This window comes from Hippichthys cyanospilos, chromosome 16 (assembly GCF_059441005.1).
Source record: "Hippichthys cyanospilos isolate Australia breed blue-spotted pipefish chromosome 16, RoL_Hcya_1.0, whole genome shotgun sequence".
NCBI classification, from domain to species: Eukaryota; Metazoa; Chordata; class Actinopteri; order Syngnathiformes; family Syngnathidae; genus Hippichthys; species Hippichthys cyanospilos.
The window spans coordinates 9,470,042-9,494,394 of NC_142384.1; the positions used below are offsets into that span (position 1 = coordinate 9,470,042).

Below are 24,353 nucleotides of genomic sequence, written 5' to 3' on the forward strand. Positions count from 1 at the left end.
CTTGTAAATATCTGTACATCATCTACCTCGCACGTTATACACAAGTATCGGTACATAATCTGCAAATTTATGGTCTGTTGTGTTGTTAGCTGTTCTTTTTTACTCATTTATATGGCATTCACGTGGATAGCATGTTAAATAATTAATGAGACTAGTTAATGTTCGTTAGTGTGGCTTCACAGTACACGTAAAAAAAAAAAAAAAAAGAACTTACCTTTGGTATACCCACGGTCAGCACAATTAGCTTGATGCGATAGTCTTGTGGCTCACTTTTCCCCTCTTCCTCGTAGTTGAAATAAAAAATCTAGCAACAGGGTTATGTTGCGTTTAAATGCAACCCCTGCGCATAATCTCGACTCAAATGTCTGTCTTCAAAAAACAATCTGGAAAAAATCCTTTTATAGTGGTTTAATAGCAGTTTTGTTTTGACCTTTTTAAAAAGTTTTTCATATTTCAGCAAAAAAAAAAAAGCATACTTCCTTGCTGTGTGCCATCCCCTGGAATACACAAATCTATGTTCGTTTTTGGGAAAAAAAAATAGTCTTAAGAATTTGGGTACACTTGAACAGGTTTATAGAAAATTGGTGGGAAAATACATCTGCACTACAGTGATTTTTGAAATTCTACATCCAAAAGCATACACGTTTGAAGGGGAGAGTAAACAACAATATTTGAGCGTACAGAACCCTTTTTTGTGTCCAAGTATTAAGTCAAAGAAAAAGACCTCGACAGACAAGCTGTGCTTATTTCCTAAGCAGAATTCATCAATAATGGAGAAGTAGCATGACAGCCAATCCTTTACTGGTAAGATTAAAATGTGTGTTCTAGGCTCATTGTTTTCCTCACAAGGCAAACTAGTCGCACACTCTTAATTTGAAGTAGCAGTGAGTTTTGCAGCAGGGTTAGGAAAGTACAATCGCAAATGATTTATTTCCCTGTTGGTCAGTCCTTTTTGGTTTCTTCTGGCTCCTCTTTAGCATCCTCGTAGGTGGGCTCTTCATCTTTCTCGTCCCCGTCCTCCGGCTTGGAGTTGGGCACCCAAAGTCCCGAGTCGATGCAGCGCTTCATGTGTACCTTGGCCTCCTGAATCACCCCCAGGAAAAATTGACACAATTTGAATAAAACGAGGATAAGTGGCTCTCGATAATAGATGGATGGACAAATAAAACGTGAAGAATTCATTCTTTCTATGGATGAGTATATATTTGACTGAAGTGGAAAAAAAGATTGCATATATTTGAGTGAGCCTGGGCAGGTAACAATATCATGACCGATACCTGGACTTTTGGACTTTGTGGCGCCAGCTGATACTAGTATCATATCTTCTGACCAAAAACTAAAAATGAAAAATTAGAAGGATTGAAAACTGCCAATGATTTTAAGGTGAATGTAATAATGGAACAGAGAGGTCTATAAATGATCTTTCGTTGTATTTTGGGAGCAAAATGTTGTGTATCTAAAGTACAAGTTGTAACTAGACATAGTATTGGAATCTACTCAAGAGTTGAGGACTGGGGAAAGTAAGTGTTATCGAACATCCCTAATAAAAATAGCTACCTAAAAAGCTCCCTGTATTAGAGGCTTTTTGTCTGGTCAGGAGATTGGCGAGGAAAACTGTGACATTCTAATCAAAGTTTGAAAGGAGAAATCAAACCCTTTAAGATCTTGCCTCAAGTATTGCGCTGCCACCTAATGGCGAAGAGTATTTATTACATGTTTACGCTGCACTGTAAAATCATTCATGTAAAACCAAAGTGGCTTACCGTCGGATCCATCTTGCTAATAACATCTTGTAACATTTGGATGTCCTTGTCGTCAAAACATTTCTGCATCTCCTGCAGTTAAAACGAATGAATAAATGAGCGCGAGGCACTTGAAGGTGGAAAGTTTATAAAACGTGAAAAAACTGACCTCTGGTAAACTCTCATACACTTCGACAGGATCGAGCCCCCCTGGTCCTAAGCGTTTCTGTCGCTCCTCTTCCTCGTACTCCTTCATGGCCTTCTCGATGCGGATTTTGGCCCTGCCGCGCACGCGCTCTTTGAAAGACTCCAGCTCGTCGTTGAACGCGTCCTGGTACTGCTGATCTGATGTCTGGGGAGGAAACCGTACCAAAGATTTCATTTTTTTTTTCTTCGCAGAGACAAATTGTATTTTTAGCTGCAGCTTGACGCGCAGCGGCTCACCTTGATTTTTGCAAAAAACTGACGAAAGCATCCTCGGGGGTCCACCTTCAGGCTTTTTGCCAACTCCAGAATGAACTGCATGACGATGGTTTGATGAGCCACTTGCTCCATCAAAGCATGTTTCTAGTGAAAGGGGCCAAAGTAGAGTTTTTAGCTTTTAAGGACCTTTGTGTACTTGCTCAGAGGGAATCGTAAAAGTTAACCCTAAAAGTACAAAAGTAAAAATACAAAACTGAACTGGAAATGGGGGAAACGATCATGAAAATAAAAAGAAACGGAATAAAAACACAATAATAAAAAATAGAATAAAAAAAACACCCCAAAAAAATCAATCTTATACCAAATCAATAAATAAGAATAATTAAATAATTGGAGTTGCTCACTGTCTTAGTTCTGGTTTTAGGTTTTTTGCTGATAAGAGCATTCTGCGATGCGTTTCAATGAACTAATGAATGCAGACCAAATATGCATTTTTTTTCTCTGACTGCCTCTTTGCCAGGAAACGCAAGATAGAAGTTTTTTTATTTTCTATTTAAAGACGTTTTTTTAGTACCGGTAAATTCAACCTCAGCAATACTTCGTTTCACTTTAGTGTATGTGACAGGTAAAATTTAGACAAATGTTAATGGAACTGTCTTCTATAGTTGTAGGGCAGGCAGTTATAAATGAGAATGTCATCCACAATTTGAGAGTCATAAAGCATGATAATGCCATTCGGTGGAGATAATTGCACTCTCGTCCCCTGTATTAGACATTATGGTGTATTATATCCTAGGGTTAAACCCCTTATCTTATATTACTGTTTTGTGTTTCATTTGGAGTGTAGCCGAAGAACCACAGACATGGTGTTAACTTTAAGTGTAAGTACTAAACCAGAAAATAAAATTTGTATGAATGCAGACAGAAATAGACCAGCACCTGACAAATGACTAACGATGGCGGACTAACGATTCCAATTTTGCATGGCTTGAAAAAATGGCGGCTCAACGATGATGGAATGAGAGCGGGGCTGACAAATGACAGACCAGTGTGTGTAGATTTTCTGCTAAAAAAAAAAAAAAAAAAATCTCCATCATAAATCCATAAATATAGTTGTGTTGAAGCATTACCTCCTCCACTTCAAGGTCAATGCACATAATGACCAGGTAGTTGGCCGTCTCTTCGCACACTAGATGAGGGTTGTCAGACAAGTACTTCTGGCTGTCATCCCAGCGCCGCAGCATGCCTTAGGGAAGACAACACGGGTACTTGGGTGGTGGTGTGTGGGGGGGGATAGCTTTTCGCACACTTCAGAGCAGAAATTACAAAACTGGCTTGGGGCCTGATTGTCCATCCTCACCAAAGTGCTTGATCTGCTTTTCATATTTTTCCACAAAGGTCTTGTGCTTCTTCTCTTTGTCCTCTTCGGACTCCTCCACTACTTCAGGTTTGATGTTGACGACACTCTGCAAAAACGCCCCCAAAAATAAATCAGGAAACCACAAACTTTTGGTTTCGTGAACATTATTAGGTGGAAATTTCCACTGAAGACACATTGCACTATTGCATTAGCTGAAAAACCACAAAAAAGGTCATATTCAAGCACTCTTATAGGCGTCGTACATAAGCGTCACACTAAAAAAAAAGAAATTGCTTTTAAGTATCGATTTTGATCAAAATTGTTGAATTTTGCCTGCCAACACCACTACAATAAATTTAACAACAAACACTTAAATGAGGGCTCCAAACAGTTCACCGCTGACTAATTGTTTGTATATATGGTGCGGCTTCAGTAAACGAGATGTTTCAATTCCAGGATGAAAATAGCGGTACCATAAAACTCACATTTTCTAAGAAATTAAATCACCAATGTCCCAAATGTAACTAATATGCATATATTTCACTGTGGAAAGTAAAAAAAAATACAATGACCGAGGTCCTCCAACTCGATCACTGCAGTTGACAGCAATACACATGAAAAACCCAATTCTACAGTGTTGATAATTGATAAAGTAGCTCATGGACAAGTATCAACATCACAAATTCATTTTAGCTGGGCTGGCAATTAAATAGTTAAAGAATAAAAGGATTTTGTTTAATAGTTTGTGTATTTTCACTGCTGCAATAATGCACACTTAAAAATAATTATAGCCTTAATATTTGGTCAGTGGCAATGAAGATTTGTTTGTGCAGCTAAAAATTAAACATGAGTTGCATTCTACAGTATGTACAGTAAAAAAAAAATCGTTACGGCAATGACGCTCAGTGTAGTGCGTCAGCTCCCTCTAGTGGTATACAAAAGAATTACATTCTATTGGCAAAACTCCACCTGTTTGTTTTTTTCCCCCCACCTGAGAGGATTGTGACTCATAATGCTCTCAATATGCTTGCAGGTACACAGATTAAAAACCTGGCAATTTTTTTTAGCTTGGCATTCCCTTTGAATGCACTGCAATACCTTGCTGAAGCCTTCTTTGCTGAGCGTGTCCACGTTCCACGGCATCTTCTTCTCTTCCCGGGCATGATCTTCCAGCTTCCTCTCCCAGTCACGCTGCTCCTTCTTCAGTTTCTTCTCCTCTTCCTGAGCTTTGCTCAAGTCGGCCTTGCTTTCGTTCGACAGGCTGATCTCCTGGATTTTCTTTTGTACTTCCGACATCTTGCGGAGACACTCCGCAAGTCCCTTGTCGAGTTCTTTTTTTTTTTGCTGGAATTCTTCCATTCGCTCCACTCGGGCCTAGAAATGTCCACACGCGTGATAGTTATTATTTTTTTCATGATTGAACTTGATTAAAATATTTTTGTACACGTAATACTTAAAAAAAAATCTTATCACTTGTTGACTGAAAATGATGCAGCATGTGCTAAAGGTTCAGGTAACTGCCAATCACAGCTCAGCTTGTCAGTCACATGTGCAACCGATGAGCTGTGATTGGTCTTTTTTTTCAAGCACGTCATTTTTAGTTGACAGTATGTGAGACAACGTATTTTAGAAGGTTTTAATCGTGCATAAAAAATAATGTTATCAATAAATTATAGACAAAATATGTACTTTGTACTTCTATAATTGGGCAAATAAGCGTATATTTTTGCATTGTTTATTTCCCTGGATTTACACATCAATGTTAGGTGCAATGTTTATTCGTTTCACAGGTGGCAAACGTGACAGCGTAAAAAGTCAGACATACTGAATTATAAATACTTACTCACAGGGGCTAACAGAATGAATGCAGAAATTACTTTGCATATGCAACAATGAAAAAAGTGGTTCCTCGTTATATCGCAGGTCAGTTATTGCAGCTTCACTATTGCATATGTTCATCTATGACCATAACTTGTTCTATTGCTGGTTTATTTCACTATTTTTCTTCCCTCAAGTCACCAGTTAAAAAACAGCAATTGTAATTATTAAAACAATTGAACCTACTCTACATGGAAGTTCATTTATGACCGTATCTATTGCATATGGAAGTTCATTTATGACCATATCTATTGCAAAGTTACCTCGCTTTTTCTTATTTATCTTCCTTTGAAATGCGTCCAGACAAAAAACAACTATTTTGTATTGTTTTTTGTTTGTTTGTTTTAACGAGCAGAAGTAAACAAAAATAATTACCTCGCGGATTTCGGTTACTGCAGGTATTTTAGGGAACCTAACCCCGGACATTAACGGGGGAATACTGTAAACAGCAAATAAATATACTACAATAGAATTTTGTTGTATTTTATAGTAATTCTGGCTGCCATGAAATGTCACCATCCACGTAAAACGAAGATGTCCAACACTAACATAGTGAGATAATTCCCTAGCAAAATCAACTATATCTGAGAAATGTTTTTTTTGTTTTTTGTTTTTTTTTTATGTAGCGATCGTACTCTTATGACTAGTAAATTAACCAGAGGACTCATCATGGGAGTTCAAAAATCTTCGTGACATCACTAAAAGCCAAATCTTTTTTTTTTTTTTTTTTTCAAATCATCAATTTGTACCTGATGTCTCCACCTGAAGAGGCTCGGCGTGTCGATATTTGGGTGGGTGTCATCCTCGTCGTCCGACACCTCAATGTGGTTCCACACGCTGTAGTCTATCCCCTTGGACATGATTGAGGAAATCTCAAAGCGGGTAAGAGTTAGCTTTGGATCCGCTGAAGCTCCGAAGGCCTAACGAATCTAAATTGATTTGATGGTCATAAAACGTGGAGAACAATGCTGAATTTTAACGTAAGTTGCAGCAAACTCCGGTTTAGCCTTGAATAAATAGGCAATCAAAAACTAAGCGAAAGCTAGCGTTAGCCAGCCGACAAATTCTAGAAAGTACGCTCTGCGTTTCCGGTGTCCGTCGTGCGTATTACGTCACATGGCGCCCTGCCCTTTTCTCACTCAAAGGAACCACAACAACAATCCCAGTTTTTTAAATCATATAAAATCTTGTAAAAATGCATTTTTTTCTGGTTTCAGTTTAATCACTTATTTTATGAAAATTATTTCAACGCTACACGCCGTGCATCTGACGTCACATTTATGTTGCTCCTCCCCTTCTTAAAGGAACATCCCCTTTTGTCTGTTAAACACGAAAACGAGTACTGTAATTGAAATTGACCTCGTAAAGTGAAAAATGCCATGTGGCAACCACTTCATATATATTTATTAAAAGTTATAATCCAGTTAATAATGCTGCCAGGTGTTGTCCCATGTAATAAATACATTACAAGCCGCGTTGGAGGCTACGCTCTGGGTTTCCTCTCCTTGTGTTCGGGGTCTTTAAATCCGGAGCAACAGAGAGAGATTGCGCCATGAATCCGGCAGCACCGACGCATGTCATCGATCACATCCGCGCACAGGCTCTCCACATACTTGTTAGCTATCAGAAAAGAACAAAATTAGCATGGTGCATGCTGTCTATAAAGACAGATTACGACTGCTGTATACCTTGTAAACACGTTTGGATGGCGCAAGCGTGCTTTTTGCAAGGGTCTTTTGCTGGCATTGCTTCGAGGACAAGGAACGTTTTCCACTTTCGCGTTTAGGGATGTTGTGATCACGTGATGCACACCGAACCAATGGAATTTCACAAAAGTGTCAGCGAAGTCGGTTGGCTGTAGCTGGCAGTGTAGCGATTTAAAGGAGCAGACAGTTTGACTTTTTATAAAATTATATGAATTACAATACATTTTGTTGTCTTGTTATTGAAATGAATTTATTTACATAATATTCAATCAATTTATATTTTTATTAGTCATACAATATACGTAGATATTTAGAGAAGGGCATGGTGGCGCGCAAGTGCAAATCCCCAAAACACATTACGAAAGACGCAAAAAAAAAGTAATCACAAAAAAATACTTTATCACACGTTACTAAAAACGGCAAATAAAAAAATGGTTGCAAACAATAAAGCAAAAAACGCATTACAAAAAATAGCAAACTTGGGAAACAGTACAACACGTACATTTCAAATATCCACAATTGCCAAATGAATTCAGTAATTTAAATGTCCTTCTCTTTTGTAATGCGTGGAAACAGATGAATTTCCTTTGTTTGTTTGTTTCCGTTTTTTCCTATGTGATGTTGCATTATCCTTTGTAATGTGTTTTGGGTTTTTTTTTAGTTGCATTTCCGCGCCACCAGGGTACCAGGGGGCAAAAAACGTCAAAGAAAGCATATCCACTTTATTTCAACTTTATTTTTAAATAAAACAAGCACATGTATTTTCCATATATATTTGTACATTCATTCTAAGAGATTACATTGACAATATTTATTTGCCTATAATGGTACTTATTGCAAGGGTCCCAATATACACCCGATTTAAAGGGTAAATCGGTACTGCCCCAGTGACAAGCCATTTGACCCTTAGGCTTACAAGTCTAGCACCTTTTTTCTGACAACGTAGAAAGGAAATGGTTGGATGAATAAATCCATGTGCTGAACTTCATCTTAAAGACACAATTGTGCAAACTGTTGTGGTATATATTATGACATGTGGTTATCCATCATAGCTAATGACAGCAACTATTTGAGAAAATATGGTAGCTGTGCTGTAAACTTAACTAGATCTATATTAAAATGATGACAAATTTAGCATAAATAATGCATTTTAAACATCCCTGGTGGCCAGTTCACACCTTCTGTCTACCTTTGCTCTTGGCTCTGACAATGAACTGCTTGCTCTTCTTCCCGAGAACGTTGGAGGCGGTGCAGGTGTACGTTCCCGACAGCAGAGAAGAAGAGGTGAGCACGGCTTCATGGTTGCTCTCCCTTTTTGGCTCCGGCTCAGGTTGCCAGCTGTAGACAGGTGGCGGGTTCCCCGTGGCGGTGCAGTTCAGCGTTGTTTCTCCACCTTCTGGCACATCCACATTTTCATCCTCAGGATTTTGGAATGTCGGAGGAACTACATTGGGGGTAATAATGTGTCAAATTTTCTGCCAGGCCAGATGAGCAAAAAAACTCCAGGTTTAAAGGATTTGAACTCACAGTATACGGACGTTCTTAGGGGCTTTGAGGTGATAGTCGGGGGCGGTTGCGGTCCCTCGGCTCCGAGTTCCAGCTGGGCCACGCAGGTGTACCGAGTGCCGTCGTCGGCCTCCGAGGTCGTGATGACGAGGATGGAGGAGACTTGCACCGGCGAGGGAGAAGTCAGGTCGGTAAAGGAGCGGTTATACACCTCTTTGTGCCCTCTGTACCATCTCAAGTTGAGATACTGAACGGGAGCGACGTTCTGGACCTCGCAAAGCAGCTGGTACTCCTTTCCTGCCACCATGGGCCCGGTATGATTCACTACCGTGATAGTGACACTGTCTGGGCTTTCTGTGAGAGTATAACACAAATTGAAAAATGCAGAACTATAAAAATATGTTTATAATAAGGGGGGGGGGGGGGGCATTATTACACAAAAACAGCAAAAAAATCATTGTAAGTTAGAAGGTGAACAGAATGAAATAAATACATTAAACTGTAAACTTATAAAACAAATGAACTTAAAAATAATAAAAACAAATATTGTAAAAATAAAAAAAATACTAAAAACATACTGATAACATGGTTAAAATGTTTAGAAATAATAAAATTTAATTAGGGAAGTATAATAAATAAATGAAAAACAAAATGTAAAATGTAAAACAATAAACATAAGAACACATATACAAAAATTATGCATATAAAAAATAAAAAAATACTTTAACAAAAGAGAAATTTTATATTTCATAATGATCAAAAAATAGAAATTGTACAAAACTAAATGCAAAATACACTGTAAAAAAATTTGACAAATTGACAAATAAATAGTAAAACCAAAACCAAAAATTTGAAATAAGAAATAAAAAATACAAACTTCAAACAAATTGTAAAAACAATGTGAGACAAAAACAACACAGAATTAAAAACAAACAAAAAAAACTGTAAAAAGTTATCCAAAGTATTAAGTTTGAATATCATTATAAAATTGTCAGAGGTATTGTTTAAACTAACAAAACAAATTCAAAATTAATTGTAAAAACTATTTGGGTAAAACCAAACAAAATAGTAAAGACAACAACAACAAAAAAAACACTGGAATCAAAAATAAAAGAAACTCATCATAACAAATTGCAACACAAAGAGAATATTATTGCAAAAACATAACAAACAAAAAAATGGCAAAACCACAAAATAATAGCAAACAAAGCCAAGCGCTCCAAACTGACTGTAGAGGACGAGGTTTAGCTTCTCCTCGCACTGACGCGGCTCACTGAAGAACACCCCGTAGCAGATTGGTTCCTCGATCCAATCGATGAGGCTGTCCACCTTCCACTGTACGCTGGGGCCCTGCTGCGTGTGCGCGGCGCTGACGGCCGACTCCCAGCCCAGCACGCGCACCGGCCTGGTCGCCTCGCAGCTCACCGACACTGACTCCCCGAAGCCCACCACCACTCTGTCGGGCTTGAGGATTAGCGAGCAGTTGTCAGCTGAAACTGAGATCAAAATCAGTCAACTCCAAATAGCTCAGTGAGATATCTATCTATCTATCTATCTATCTATCTATCTATCTATCTATCTATCTATCTATCTATCTATCTATCTATCTATCTATCTATCTATCTATCTATCTATCTATCTGTCTGTCTGTCTGTCTGTCTGTCTGTCTGTCTGTCTGTCTGTCTGTCTGTATACAGGGGTATGTTAGTGTGTATGTGCCTTTAAAGGGGGCGGAGCCTACTGAGTGACATCAGGCGAGCTGCTCCATGCCCCTTGCAGGTGTTTTCATTTGGTATTTCATTGTTTGTCCCATGCATCTCGGTGGACCATAGCACGTCCGCCCTGCATTTCAGGGACCCGACTTGCTCCAACCTTCCTGTGTGGTTTGCATGTTTTCCCCGTGCCCTCCCAGGCTCTCTCCGGGCATTCCGGCTTCACTCTAAATACTTTTCAGACTGGGTGGCACATTCGCCTCCACATGCGGTGGTTGTGGGTTTGATTCAGGCTCTGGCCTTGCTGTGTGGGGTTTGCATGTTCTCCCCATGCCTTTGGGTGTGTAAGTCAGTGTGAATGTTTATTTGTCACCGTGTGCCCTGTGATGGGCTGGCAACAAGTTCCAAAGACAGCTGGGATAAACACCAGTTAGCCCGTACCCTTGTGACAACAAGCGATTAAGAAAATGGATGGCTGGATAGTAAGGTATTTTAGATTGATACATCGACAAGGGAGAAATTGTACACCTTCATTAAAACGCCTTGACATCAACCAAGTCATCACTTGTAACTTGAAAACTTATGTTGAGCAGATATCACTGTGATTGTACTTGTATCATAGATATGCACGACTTGGATACGCCGTTTCCATAATGAGAGATTTTAAGGATCACGATTTCTAGCTAAATGTGTGACAAGGGTAAAAAAAAAAGGACACAAGGTCAATCAAATTTTACACAAATTAAAAAAAAGTCATACAAATCAATGTAAGGTGGAATTTACATTTTGTTGACAATATCTGCAAGTAAAGGAAGCTCACCACAACGGCCTATTTAGGTTTGCAAAAAAATGCAGACTGCATATGAATAATCCTGCGTGACACATTTTTAATGACATCACCCAGCAGCGTCGCCCCCTAGGAGTACTGCTAAAGCCTGAAGTTGTACAAATGGATAAAAGAGCATCCTACCTGAGCAAAACATGCAGAGTGCCACCACGATCCACTGCAGAGACGCCACGTTGGCCATGTTCACTTGATGGCGAAGGAGCCCTGGATAAGAAAAATCCCAAGTTACACAAGCTTGGCAAACTCTGCAGGGAACAATGCTTGTTGCTCACAAGGGCCCCCTTCATCCCGGCTGACTTCGTTGTGTGTGTGTGTGTGTGTGTGTTTGTGTGCGCGCAACAGGGGCACAGAAGGGAAAGTGGGGGATTTAGCAGGTGGAAGTAGCTGACTTGTCATATTCAAAAATGATGTTAAAGCAGTTCCAAAATGGTAGGTGCTCAAATCATGAATGTTTATGATTGTTTTCACTTTTCAGTGCATTCTGGGCAGGCGACGTTATTCTGCAGACTCACACTGTGACCAGAATGCTGCTTGAGTGCAGCACTATCAGATGTTATGTGTGTATTACTTACTGTGTGCAAAAATACTGAGATGGACTGACCATTACAATTTTGTCTGGCTTGAAAAAAATATGATGGACTGAAAAGGGGGCGGGGTTCAGACGAATGTCGAACCAGTATAAAAATGTAAGTTGCCCACCTGTTTATTTCAAAAACACTATTTTGAAAGCCTAACTTTAGTATGGATCTCTACTTTTTTTCTCGACTTTCATTTTTAACCCCAGTTTGAAACTATTTAGAAACTCTACCTTGAAACCCTAATCATAGAAAACCCTACTTTTAAGCCCTAGCCTTTGTTGAAACTTTACTTTGTAGCCTTAGCCCTAGTTGAAACCCTAGTTTGAAGCCCTAACCATAGTTTGAAACCCTACTTGGAAACCTTCACCCTAAATCCTACTTTAAAAGCATACTTTGAAATCCTAATCCTATTTTAAAACCTCATTTTGAAACAGCAACTCTAGTTGAAAACCCTCATTTGAAGCCCTAACCCTAGTATGAATCCTGACTTTGAAATCCTACCGCTAGTTTGAAATGAGATACATGTTTTGGAACCGACACCCCTCGTTTGAAACGAGCAGGGTTAACCTCGTCGGGTTGTTCTGGACGGGAGCGGAATGTCAAGAATGGTGCAAGTGGGCTAACTGGAGTCAGGCGAACTTTACATTCACGTCTAATTAGTATGGCGGTCCAGCAACAGGCGGCTGAATGAGAGCAGTGGCGGGCCAAGAGGGGGCCAAAGCAAGGTAAAAGGCCATCACGCAAACAGTTAATAAAATAATCAACTAATTAGTGTTTAGATATAATCATTTTCTACCTGGGGAGCCTGCGAGTAAATATAAGCACTGCTTACATTTTTAGTTTTATAACAATCTCTCTCACCAGAATTAATTTAAGGTGACTGTACTGGTTAGGATGCATCCATCATAAATAATTATTTGACATTAGCTGCCATGTCAGTGTAGAATAAATAAATAAATAAAAATTCAATAATATGTTCTAGTTTACACATTCTGTTCATTTTTGCTTTCGTGGGAATATGAAGCAGCAAAATTCACTTGTTTGGATCCTTCTCAAGGGGCAGCCGCCTGAAAAATGTGCTGTGATTCATCGCTGTGATTGGTTGTGACCTGAACTCTGAGCAACTGTGATGTCATTTTTAGTCGACAGCGAGAAGCGAAATGGCCAGCCCATACGCAGTATTAAATAAAATGCTGTTTTAAGATGAGTGAGCTTGCATAAAAAACATTTTTGAGCGACTAGCGGGTTGACTTCCGCTTAAATAAAAGTAAAACTACTCACCCTTTAAAGACATAAGACGCACATGTAATGAGAGGCTGCATTCAGTGCACTACTGACACCTAGTGAAGTTTTGGGGTATTGCAACGTTAAATAAGAATCAGTTACATTTCGTATCATATTAAATTATTAACAGTCACACAAGTGTAAAAAAAAAAAAGTAAAACAATTCACCTTTTGAAAACATAAAAAGAATAAAAGGGGGACAGATAATGAAAAATGACTTTTTTAGCTACGGACAATGGTAAATGCAGCACCTGCAGCACCTCCTGCTGTCCGTCAAGAAAAACGGTCTAAATCTTTCACATCATCCCTTTAATTAATTTTTATATTGATCAGTATAGAGTTCTATAAGCTTAATCCTATGTTTATTCTATTTATTGTTCATATTCATTTAATATGCACCAATCAGAGCAGTGCTCCCAATTCCTTTATATATCAGCAATACAATGTCAATCAAGGCATTGTATTCTTTTCTATAGTACTTTACTACCAACAGTAAACAATTACTAAGTACGTAAATACTTTATTACTTGGGTATCTAAATTAATCATTCCAAATAAAGTATTCTAAATATGTGGTATTAACTGTGTAAACTTAAAAAAAAAAAAAGTAAAAATATGTCTTTGGAATTGAATGAGTTAATATGCACCCATCAGCACTCCCGATTATGTTGCGATGACATTGAACGCATTCTATTCTATTCAATTGTAAAAACTCAACTTTTGGCTCCAATTTTGCTCACATCATTCTTTTAATCCAAAGGTGTAAAAACACAAACGTTTTTGACACTTCCTTTGCCCATTTGATGCTTAACATGGTCAAGTGAAACAAAATTGGATGGATAATTGTCTCAACACGCTGGGAAGAAGCAAACACGCAACTTAGTGTTTACAGTGCAAACAAATAAATCCGACTTCACAGAAGTGGACTAGAACCGATGCAAACATGCGATTATAAAATAGCTTGACAAAGTGCGGTGAACACAAATAGAAATGAAAACACGCAAATCGGTACCAAATTCATGCAAATGGGCTAAATTAAATGAAAACACACACATTAGTACCAAAAACAAGTAGCCGAAAACATTTCAAAGAAAAAGTCAGACAAACAAAATGGTGCAAAAACAGTACAGTAAAATCGCAGTCATAAAATTGCTTATTTAAAGAAAAAAAAAAACCAATCAAACAAGACTCACACAGGACCTGATGTAGTGCTTCCAGGAGTATAGCTGTGCTTGTTGCAAGAAAAAGTCCCATGGGGCGTGACAAATAAAAATCCTAAAATGGCAAGCACCACTGCCAGGACCAGAAAAGCTCCGAGCACGGCCGCCAAGGTTGTTCGAGACCCTGCGGCAGACGTGAGAGTCCACGTTATTATCTTCTCATATTTGCAAAACACACAGGAAAAACAATTTAACTCAAATTCCCGCAATAAATTTGCAAAAACGGAGCCGGGTCCCCCCTAGGGGTCGCGTCCCCCCAGTTTGAAGACCGCTACGCAAAATTCTGCTAAAAAATGACGATTTTTTTTTTCTATGATTAATTAATTGAAGATGTGCTTACTTGGCGCTTGAGTGAGCGTGAAACGTTTTGTGACGGATCCCACATAGTTAGCGGCGGCGCACTCGTAGACGCCCGGAAGCTCGTAAGACGAGTTGAAAACAGCTTCAGTTCCAGTCATCACGTAGGACGAGTCGGGAAGTATCCAGGTGTATTCCGCCGCCGGGTTTCCGGAGGCGCTGCAATTTAAACTCGTTTGGCCATCAATGGGGAGCGTCAGATTCTCGTCCTTCGGTTGACTGAAAGTCGGCGCGTCTGTTGATACGAGATTATCATTAACTCATTGAATCCCAAAGACAAATTTGAACTTTCTATCCCAGGTACTTATTTATACATATAAAAAAATAATTTCAAGTGTTTAACTGAAGTAGGTTCTAAATATGGCTGAGTTTCCGCACTATAAGGTGCACCGGATTATAAGGCGCACCATCAATGAATGGCCGAGCCTCAAAAAAAAAAAAAAAAAAAAAAAAAAAAAAAAAAAAACGCCATATATAAGGCGCACCGGATTATAAGGCGCATATAGAGTTGAAACCATAGTACTGGCTGGGGTTGCATTATGCATTCACTAGATGGAGTTGCGTTATGCAGCCACTAGATGGTGCTTTACTAAAGGGAATGGATTAAAAACGATCAGCAAAGTCATCAAACTTTATTAATAGAATATAAACTTTATTCATACAATATAAGTGTTGTATGGATATTATACTAAGAAATATTTGTTATTAAAAAAAAACAGATAAAACAGAGAATGCGTTATTTGTAATTGCTATTCAACTACTAAACACTTGTGAACGCTGCGACGCAATTATTTTGATTTTCCCCTCGGCATGCATTATATTTTTTTGACCAGCTATTTCGTTATGGAGCACAAAGAAGCTAGGATTCAATGAAAGTCAGGGAAATTTAAACGACGCAACGGGGCCAAGCTTGGGTGAAGGCTGGCGTCGCTGTCTTTTTAATTTTTTCCTTGGCGCGAGCATTACGGTATATATTTTTGATATGGAGCACAAATTTAAACGGCAAACATGAGTGTGGGGCCACACACTCTTAAGTCCTCAAAAAAAAAAAAAAATCATGTTGGACCTGCAAATCAAGTTCATTAATACCCTCTGGCCAGGTCGGTTTGAACTGAATTTTTTAGGCATAAACTATCGTTTATGCAGTCAGCACATGATTTGATCCATATATAAAGCGCACCGGATTATAAGGCGCACCGTCAGCTTTTAAAAAAGGTGCGCCTTATAGTGCGGAAAATACGGTAACTTTAACACTAAAGTAATCAATTACTTGAGGTAATTAAGCACTAAGCAAAAATCCTCCCTTTTCTGCTGTCCCACTCGCTGCATCTCTCTCTCAGAGTGTAGACTTACAGTGTACGATGAGCTGGAGCGGCTCTGAAGATGTTGCTGGCAAGTCCTCCAAATCATCTAAATGTATCTTTGCCTCACAGTGGAATTGCCCTCTGTTATACTCCTGCTCGGCTGTCAGTGCCATATCGACCGATTTGTTAATTGGGCCGACGTCACCATCTTTGAACCGCACCACGACCACACTTTCATTGCGATGGAACAATTCCAAAGAGACGCGATCAATGGGCGCAATCTGAACGGCCTCACATTGAATAGCAACGGGGTGAGACTCCAACACCGGGCCAACGTGACTCCTCACTGATATGGACACGCTGTCCGGCCTTTCTGCAAGGAGAAGTGACAAAGTGAGGCATGCGGTGACGCTGGTGAATGATCACCAGGTCCACTTAAACGACGCCTTACTGTAGACGGTGACCGGTAACACCTGAGTACACTGAGAACCATTGAGATTGACGAAGCAGATGGGACGCAGGCGCCAATGTTGCAAGGGATCAATTCGCAAGGTGACGTTGGAAACGCCTTTCACCAGTCCTGTGCCTCCGGATTTCGACTCCCAGCCCATTCCCTTGGTTTGATTGGACAGGGACTTGCACACGGCAGAGACAGAGCCGCCGAATGGCACCTCCACAAAGGAAGGAGTGATTTCTAGTGGACAGGAGGTGCTAGCAGGCTTCGCTAGAAGGACACACACACAATGGGATGAGGGTTAAATGTACTGTACAAAAGGAGGATTAAAAAAGAAGGGGCAACTTGATTGGATGGAGACAGTGGCGCTGGTGTGCATATTTTGCATGTTTCAAACCATCAGAAAGAAGGCTATTTGTGTATGATGTGTTACTCTTACTGTGGAAAGGTCCTGGGGGAGGTGGCATCAAACGTTACCATTATGATAGCGCCCCCTCTCGTCTAATCACCGGAAGCAAAAAGTTAAGTGTGGTTTTTTTTTTATGTGGGTGTGTGTTTCTTTTGTTTGCTTCTGATTCCTGATATGAGGTTGTTTTATCTTTGGTAAAGTGCTTTTGTTTGTTTTTTTATTTGCAGATATTTTTGTGCTTTTGGTTTGTGTTTTGTCTTTCTTAATGTATTTTGTTTTTCTGTTTGCCATTACTTTTCTTGTTTGCTTTTTTTGTCTGTGATTCCTGATTTGCAGTTGTTTGTAATCTACCGTAATGATTTTGCTATTTGTTTGTAAATAATTGTCTTTATTTCTTCATGACATACATTCATAACTAAGCGGTGATTGGTGATCATCTGAGCTAAAACCAACTGTGATGTAAGTTTCAGTCGACAGAGGCAAAATTACTCATTGTAATTAAATTGTTGAAAAAAGGGTAGTGGGGGTGACTTATCATTGTGAGTCTTACGTTTAAGCACACCAGATTTTCCTCATTTTACAATGTTTAGCTTGACATTAAATACACACAACCCGTTTCCGTTCATACAAAACATTAGGGCATGGCACTCATACAACTTTTGACCAAATGAGACGACATCTATTTTATCAGTATACGTACGGTACATACAGTACTTCTTGTGATGCTTTTGCTTTACGGTACGCCGTAAAAAAAAGTCTAACGTAAACGATTAGCTGAATAGTACGCCGTAAAAAAAAAAAGTCTAACGTAAACGATTAGCTGAATACAAAGTTGGGGAAACACTCAAAATGGGTGTGTGCTTAAGACTGTATACCACACACGGTTGCTCACTAGTACAATTGTACTAACGCATAACTATTTCACAGATTAGTTAGTAATTATTATATTATCGGTATTCTGTGTAAGCACACCAACAAATACAAGCAGTTCACAATAGCACAAAAAACGACCATGCCATTGGCTAAAGCTAACAGGCAAAAAAAGAAAAACATTGCTTACCTGCATACATTATTAAGCAGCAGAATAGAATGGCTATCATCACGAACGCTGCAAAACTGGCACTGTTAAAGCGAAATTAATAAAAGAAGGTTAAAAGGAGTTGTGAAGTTGTCTCCTCACACTTTTAGAACCGAAAGTAAAAGTAGCAGAGTGCTGCGTTCAAGTATTCCACGACTTGTTCAGAAATCAGGAGTCAAGAATAAAGGGGTTGGCAAAAACAGCTGCATTCACGTCAATTCCCGATGGGTCATTGTGAAATGAAATAATGTTTCGACACAAAAAAAGTCCGGCCACCTGCGTCATTATGTCAACATGTCATGAGAATGCAATATACAGGAACTATCTCACCATTCAGTTACAGTAACATATTTTTCCCGATAGTTTGAAACCAGCATGGCCCGATTTAAGGATCGTGGATATTATACTAGCACAATCCAAAATGTTGGAACAAAAACATGCATGATCGTGTAATAATGTAGGAATCGTGATCCTGTAAATAACATTTGAGAATAAAGAGAACATACTGAGAAAACCCCCCAACACATTTCAACAGCTGTTTGGCTCTCTGCCTATGGGCGTCACTACACTTAATACTGTACTGGGGCTCAACAGGGGCACAAAGAATCCATGAGAGCGTGCAAAATGCATGAAAAAAATAACATATTTAGCACTTATTTATGATAGAAACATTGTTTTAACTACCCAATTATGTCAGACTATGTTGCTGTCTAGATCTTTGACTAACCTCCTAACATGTATTGCGGTCATGCATCTGGCCTACTTATGCACTTAAAACTTCTAAACCATTACTGAGAAAAGCAAACAAAGGAAGAGCAATGAATTTTTGTGTATCTTTTTGGACCAATATCACCATAGTGCAAAAACCATCATTTAAAGGTTAAAAAAAATGCAAAAAATATGAATGTTTTTGTGAATACTTAAATATATATAAAAATAATTGCTATACATTACTATATGATAATCAATTAGAAATTATGACATATTATTATAAATAATTAAATATAATGAATGAGCTTATGTCAAATTTAATAAACAGTATTTAGGTAAATGTTTATAGTTAAATGTAAATTCGCCCAATGTAAGTCAAGGAGGACTAGGAATAGATCATGAGGATTTGGGGGAAAGGATAAATATTTGGAATAAGAAAAATACATGCAATCCTCTCGTGAATATGTAGAATAATTATATAAAATTGAAAGTATCAACATAAAAGAAAAACAAATGGTTCGACTGGTTCGAATAACATGGAATCATGGAAAAAAAATATCTGCAATGTGTGAATCATTGGAATGTTAGGAGTGATCCCTGAGGCTAAACGAGAGGTAAATGTGATTGTGCAACCGGAAAGCTTTAAATGTAAAATGCCCATTGGAAAAAAAAAAAAAAAAAAGGTCCAAATGAGCTTTCAAAATTCATTTAATTCAAAAATGTACAAATGTGCAAGAACAGGTTTCATTTTTGATATCGGAGACACTTATTTTAGGTGATTTAATGCTCAGCATTATCAAAGTAAATAATTGTCTGGATAAAAAAAAAAAAATAGGAAGACACAAACTCACATGCGTATTAATCTTAATAGTACAAAATTAGTAATCCAGTTTCACAGAAGTAGACACCAATTGATGGAAATTATACACAGGATGTGATGATATAAAAATGTGCAGCAAACAAAAAGGTGCAACAACAGAGCATGAAGAGCAACTCGTTTAAAAGAAAAGTAGTTGATTAAAAAAAAAAAAAAAACTCATAAAGGATTTTACGGCATGTTTCAAGGAGTACCGTTGTGTTTGCTGCAAGAAAATGTCCCTTGGGGAGTAACAAAAAAAAGTCCCAGGACGCCAAGCACGATCGCCAGGGCCAGAAAAACTCCCAGCACCACCGGCAAAGTTGTTGAAGTCCCTACAGGAGATGGGAGCGTTTGTTATTGTCTCAACACTTCGGATTGATGAAATTTCACGCAGCATCCCACAAAGCGCTTAAAGACGAAAAACACAGTCATTAAAATCCCAGTAAAGTAAACTCATTTTTATTGTGGGCCGGATTGTAGTTATTATTTCTGTCGGAGCGTCCTTACGGCTTTGAAGTCAAATCTTAAGGATTAGCCTCCAACATTTACACAGTTTTGAAATCAGAGGCCAGAAAAATCTCTTGAAAAGGAAGGTTTGTTGTTGTTGTTTCACAAAAGAGTACTTGCAAACTTGGTATTTTAGCCAGAAACTTGAAGACATAATACGCATTTTGCGGGCCCGAAAAAATTGATGTCGCAAGGCCGCATCCGGCCCCCGGGCCTTGACTTTGACATCTGTACAGTAGAGGCAAATAAGAAGATGGGTATGGAGGCTCAAAACTGACAAAATAAAAATAAATAATGTGTAAATTACCAAATGAGAAAAACGAATATAAATAAGTACAAGAGGAAGTCAACCAAAAATGCATATGAAATAAACAAATGTGAAAATAAAAACAAACGTAAACATAAATGAAAAATGTATATAATAAACAAATACATGTGGAAAAAACAAATATAAACCTAAATGGAAATAAAACTAAACAAATGTACGTAATGAACAGGTAAAAGTAAAAATATATATTTTTTAAATACAGTAGAAAGTATAAATGGAGATGAAAACTGAAAAAATGTATATAATAAACATATGAAAGTAAAAAATATTGGAAAAAAAAGATTCTAAAATAAATACAGACTAAATGAAAAGCTAAAATATCTATATATACTGTTATATCTATCTATCTATCTATATACAGTATATCTATCTATATATATATATATATATATATATATATATATATATATATATATATATATATCTATATATCTATATATATATATATCTATATATATATATATATCTATATATATATATATATCTATATATATATCTATATATATATATATCTATATCTATATATATCTATATATCTATATATATCTATATATATATATATATATATATATATATATCTATATATATATCTATATATATATATATATATATATATATATATATATATATATAAAATGACATTTTTCAAAAGCCTAGATTCGCCCGACCAAATCGATTCCCGATAAATCAATCAGGACTGAGTGAAGATGAGCTTACTTGGCACTTGGGTGATCGTGAATTGCTTGGTGACGGCCCCGACAGAGTTAGCGGCGGTGCATTCGTAGACGCCTGGAAGCATGACAGACAAGTTGAAAACGGCTTGAGTTTCCGTCAATTTGGAAGGGTAGGGAAGTTTCCACGTGTATTCCGGCGCTGGGTTCCCTGAGGCCATGCAATTTAAAGTCTCTCGGCCACCAAGCGGAAGCGTCAAATTCTCGTTCTCCGGTTGGCTGAAGGTCGGCGGGTCTGTTAATATAAGATCACAGAGTGAAAGTGGACGGCACAGAAGTTGAAGTTGACTGTGTGTGTTGCACTACTCTTGTCCTGTCCTTTTCAAGTTGCTATCTATCCTTCCTCATTTGATGTCAACTTACAATGCACAATCAGGCGGAGTGGTTCCGAAAACGTCAGTCTAAGAGCCCCTCCATCCCCATTGATCCTTGCTGCGCATTGAAACGCTGCTCCGTTATATTTCCTCTTGGGTATTACTGCAAACTCCGTCGATACGTTATGAGGGATATCGATTTTGACACCATCAAAATCCATTCCTTTCAAAAATATAAAATTATAGAACAATTGCAAAGAGACCAAACGCATTGGCGCAATGTTAATGGCTTTACACCAAAATACATAGACTTCAGACTCCAACAAGGGGCCGTCGTGATTCTCCACTGATATGGACACGCTGTCCGCAGCCTCTGTAAGGAGAAATGACACAGTGAGGCAATCGGCGAAGTTGACGTTTAGCTGGTGAAGGAACATTACGTCCACATGAAAGGCTCCTTACTATAGACGTCGACCAGTAACTCCTTCGTACACCGAGAACCATTGATACTGACAAAGCAGACGGGACGAAAGCTCCATTGTTGTAAGCTCTTTACGTTTAAGTCAAGGCTGGACACGCCCTTCACCAGTCCTGCACTCCCGCCGATTGGCGATATCCAGCCCATTCCCTCCGCCTGGTCCGACGTAGAATCGCAACGAGCATAAATCGAGCCGCCAAAAGATATCGTGATTTTAGAAGGACTGATTTCCAGTGGGCAGGAGGTGCTTGCAGCCATTGCTGGAAAGACACACACATGCACGCGCGCACACACACACACACTATAGTCTGTTATTGTACTCTTAGTTTTTTTAAGTAATTATACTTTACATAATTATAACAGTGCTTTTGCAATTATACAGAGTCCCTCTGATGCCAGGGTATGAGAGAAATAAAACTGCTAATCTGTTCCCTCAATTCACTTAAACAGATTAGCAAATAATTATTTTTTCATACAATGGCGCCAGAGAGGCTCGTACGGATTAGTAAAAAGATAAATATATCATATGAAAATTGAAATTACCTTGACAGATCCGCCGTCACAGGTGTGTTTGCTACTGAACCCTAGTCATTTGCTAAACTGAGGGTACACATTAGTAGATTGAGGGACCAGACTAGAAAATTGAGCATACACAGTAACCTGAAGGAACACATTTGTAAATTTAGGATACAGATGAGTAAATTGAGGCGACAGACGAGTAAACAAAGGGATCAGATTAGTAAACTGAGGGTACAGATTAGTAAACTGAGGGAACAGATTAATAAATTGAGGGCAGAGATCAATAAACAGGGATATTATATTAGCAAAGTGTAGGTACAGATGAATAAACCGATGGTACAGATTTGTAAATTGAGGGTACAGATTAATAAAGTGAGGGAGCAGATTAGTAAATTGGGGGATCAGATTTGTAAATTAAGGGTACGGATCAATAAACTGGAATATTATATTATACAATTTAGGGTACAGATGAATAAACCAATGCTACGGATTTGTAAATTGAGGGTACAGATGAATATAGCAAGGCATCATATTAGTAAATTGAAGGTACAGATTAGCAAACTGGGGGAACATATGAGTAAACCGAGGGAAAAGATTAGTAAATTTAGGGATCAGACTCGTAAATTGAGGGTGCAGATTAGCAAATTGAGGGAATAGATTAGTAAATTGAGGGAACAGATAAATAAACTAGGGTAACAAATGAGTAAATTTAGGGATCAAATTCGTAAATTGAGGATGCAGATTAGCAAACTGGGGGAAGAGATTAGTAAATTGAGGGAAGAGATTAGAAAATTGGGGGATCAGGTTAGTAAATTGTGGGATCAGATTAGTAAACCGAGGGAACTGATTAGTAAATTAGGAAAACAGAAAAGAATTTGAGAAATTGAGGGTGCAGATTAGCAAATTGGAGGAACAGATTAGTAAACAGAGGGAACAGATTAGTAAACAGAGGAAACACATGAGGAAACTGAGGGTACAGATTAGTAAATTGAGGGAATAGATTACTTAACTGAGAGCACAGATCAATAACATGAGGGAACATACAGTATTAGTAAACGTAGGGTACAGATTAATATACTGAGGGTAAAAATGAGTAAACAAAAGGATCAGATTGGTAAAGCAATGGTACAGATTAGTAAACCGAGGGTACATATTATTAAATTGAGGGATACGATTAGTAAACAAAGGGATCAGATTAGTAACCCGATGGTACGGATTGGTAAACAGAGAGTACATATCATTGAATTGAGGGATCATATTAGTAAACTAAACGATTAGAAAACTAGAGAAACAGATTCGCAAAGAATATTTTTTTTTCTCATACCCTTGCACCAGAGGGTGTCTGTGCTTAACATGCCTTGGCTGAATAATTATTATTGCTATAAAGTGGGTGTGTATTTTACTTTGAATCACCATTGCTACCCTTGGCACGGGTCACGAGTTAATAAAACAAGAGAGTATTTACGATGAGGCTAAAATCAGAAATGGCTAGTTAATAGAAAAATAACTTACCCGCATACGCTATTAAGCAGACGCGTAATAAGACCATCATCGTGAACGTGGCAAAACAAGCAATGTAAAAAATGGCGTCGTAAAAAGATGGTTAAAAGAGAGTTCCTTCCTCACAGGCTGAAGTAAAAAACCTAATAAAATGCGTTCAAGTGGTCTCTGTTTTGCTCCAAAATGGACGGCGCCAGTCAAGCTGCAAGTACAGCCCTAACCACGCCAACCTGGGGTACGTCATTGTTAAAATTTGGACAAAGTACAACCTTCTCACAGATTTTTAAAATCTGGCCAATCACCTCATTAAGTCAACATGTCAGCACAATGGAATAGAGGAAACCAACCCAGCGTCTCTTTTTTCAGTGACACATTCTTTCCGATGACCTTGAAAAACAGCACGGTAACGATTTCAAGACCGTGGGCGTTTTCACAATCCAAATGAATCTGGGAATAAAAACATGGGTTCTGACCACGTATTAGAATACGCATATGCCGAAGCATATTTTTATGGTCTTACCGTGTATGCCGCTGATCGACAAAACAAAT

General features: G+C 38.4%; 4 protein-coding genes across 5 annotated transcripts; all 4 read right to left on the bottom strand.

The window, feature by feature from the left end:
* Positions 1-556: 556 nt before the first annotated feature.
* On the bottom strand, positions 557-6,637 carry LOC148410465 (hsp90 co-chaperone Cdc37-like). The gene is made up of 8 exons (XM_088436453.1): positions 6,153-6,637; positions 4,624-4,899; positions 3,526-3,631; positions 3,296-3,411; positions 2,187-2,309; positions 1,912-2,094; positions 1,764-1,835; positions 557-1,083 (listed from the first exon to the last, which is right to left on the bottom strand). The coding sequence occupies exons 1-8, from the start codon at positions 6,261-6,263 to the stop codon at positions 943-945; spliced, it is 1,128 nt and encodes a 375-aa protein (XP_088292579.1). The 5' UTR covers positions 6,264-6,637; the 3' UTR covers positions 557-942.
* A 153-nt stretch (positions 6,638-6,790) lies between these two features.
* LOC148410466 (cx9C motif-containing protein 4-like) lies at positions 6,791-7,149 on the bottom strand. The gene is made up of 2 exons (XM_088436455.1): positions 7,092-7,149; positions 6,791-7,023 (listed from the first exon to the last, which is right to left on the bottom strand). The coding sequence occupies exons 1-2, from the start codon at positions 7,147-7,149 to the stop codon at positions 6,887-6,889; spliced, it is 195 nt and encodes a 64-aa protein (XP_088292581.1). The 3' UTR covers positions 6,791-6,886.
* A 676-nt stretch (positions 7,150-7,825) lies between these two features.
* Positions 7,826-18,108, bottom strand: LOC148410467 (vascular cell adhesion protein 1). Its single transcript, XM_088436864.1, is given in 10 exon segments — positions 7,826-8,553; positions 8,637-8,969; positions 9,845-10,111; positions 11,298-11,352; positions 11,354-11,470; positions 14,231-14,379; positions 14,596-14,847; positions 15,966-16,289; positions 16,368-16,640; positions 17,840-18,108. Coding segments are annotated over 10 exon segments (2,082 nt in total). The 5' UTR covers positions 17,880-18,108; the 3' UTR covers positions 7,826-8,281.
* Positions 18,109-19,258: 1,150 nt separating this feature from the next.
* LOC148410468 (uncharacterized) lies at positions 19,259-24,214 on the bottom strand. Of its 2 annotated transcripts, XR_015868130.1 has the most exons (6): positions 23,817-24,214; positions 22,329-22,445; positions 21,770-22,045; positions 21,357-21,680; positions 20,980-21,228; positions 19,259-19,759 (listed from the first exon to the last, which is right to left on the bottom strand). XR_015868130.1 is itself a non-coding variant. In XM_088436454.1 (5 exons), exons 1-5 carry the CDS (start codon positions 23,854-23,856, stop codon positions 19,629-19,631), a joined length of 1,020 nt encoding a protein of 339 aa, XP_088292580.1. In that variant the 5' UTR covers positions 23,857-24,210; the 3' UTR covers positions 19,259-19,628. The 2 variants fall into 2 exon arrangements, 1 of the variants encoding a protein (XP_088292580.1); XM_088436454.1 differs by lacking the exon at positions 22,329-22,445 and having other exon boundaries at positions 23,817-24,210.
* Positions 24,215-24,353: the final 139 nt, after the last annotated feature.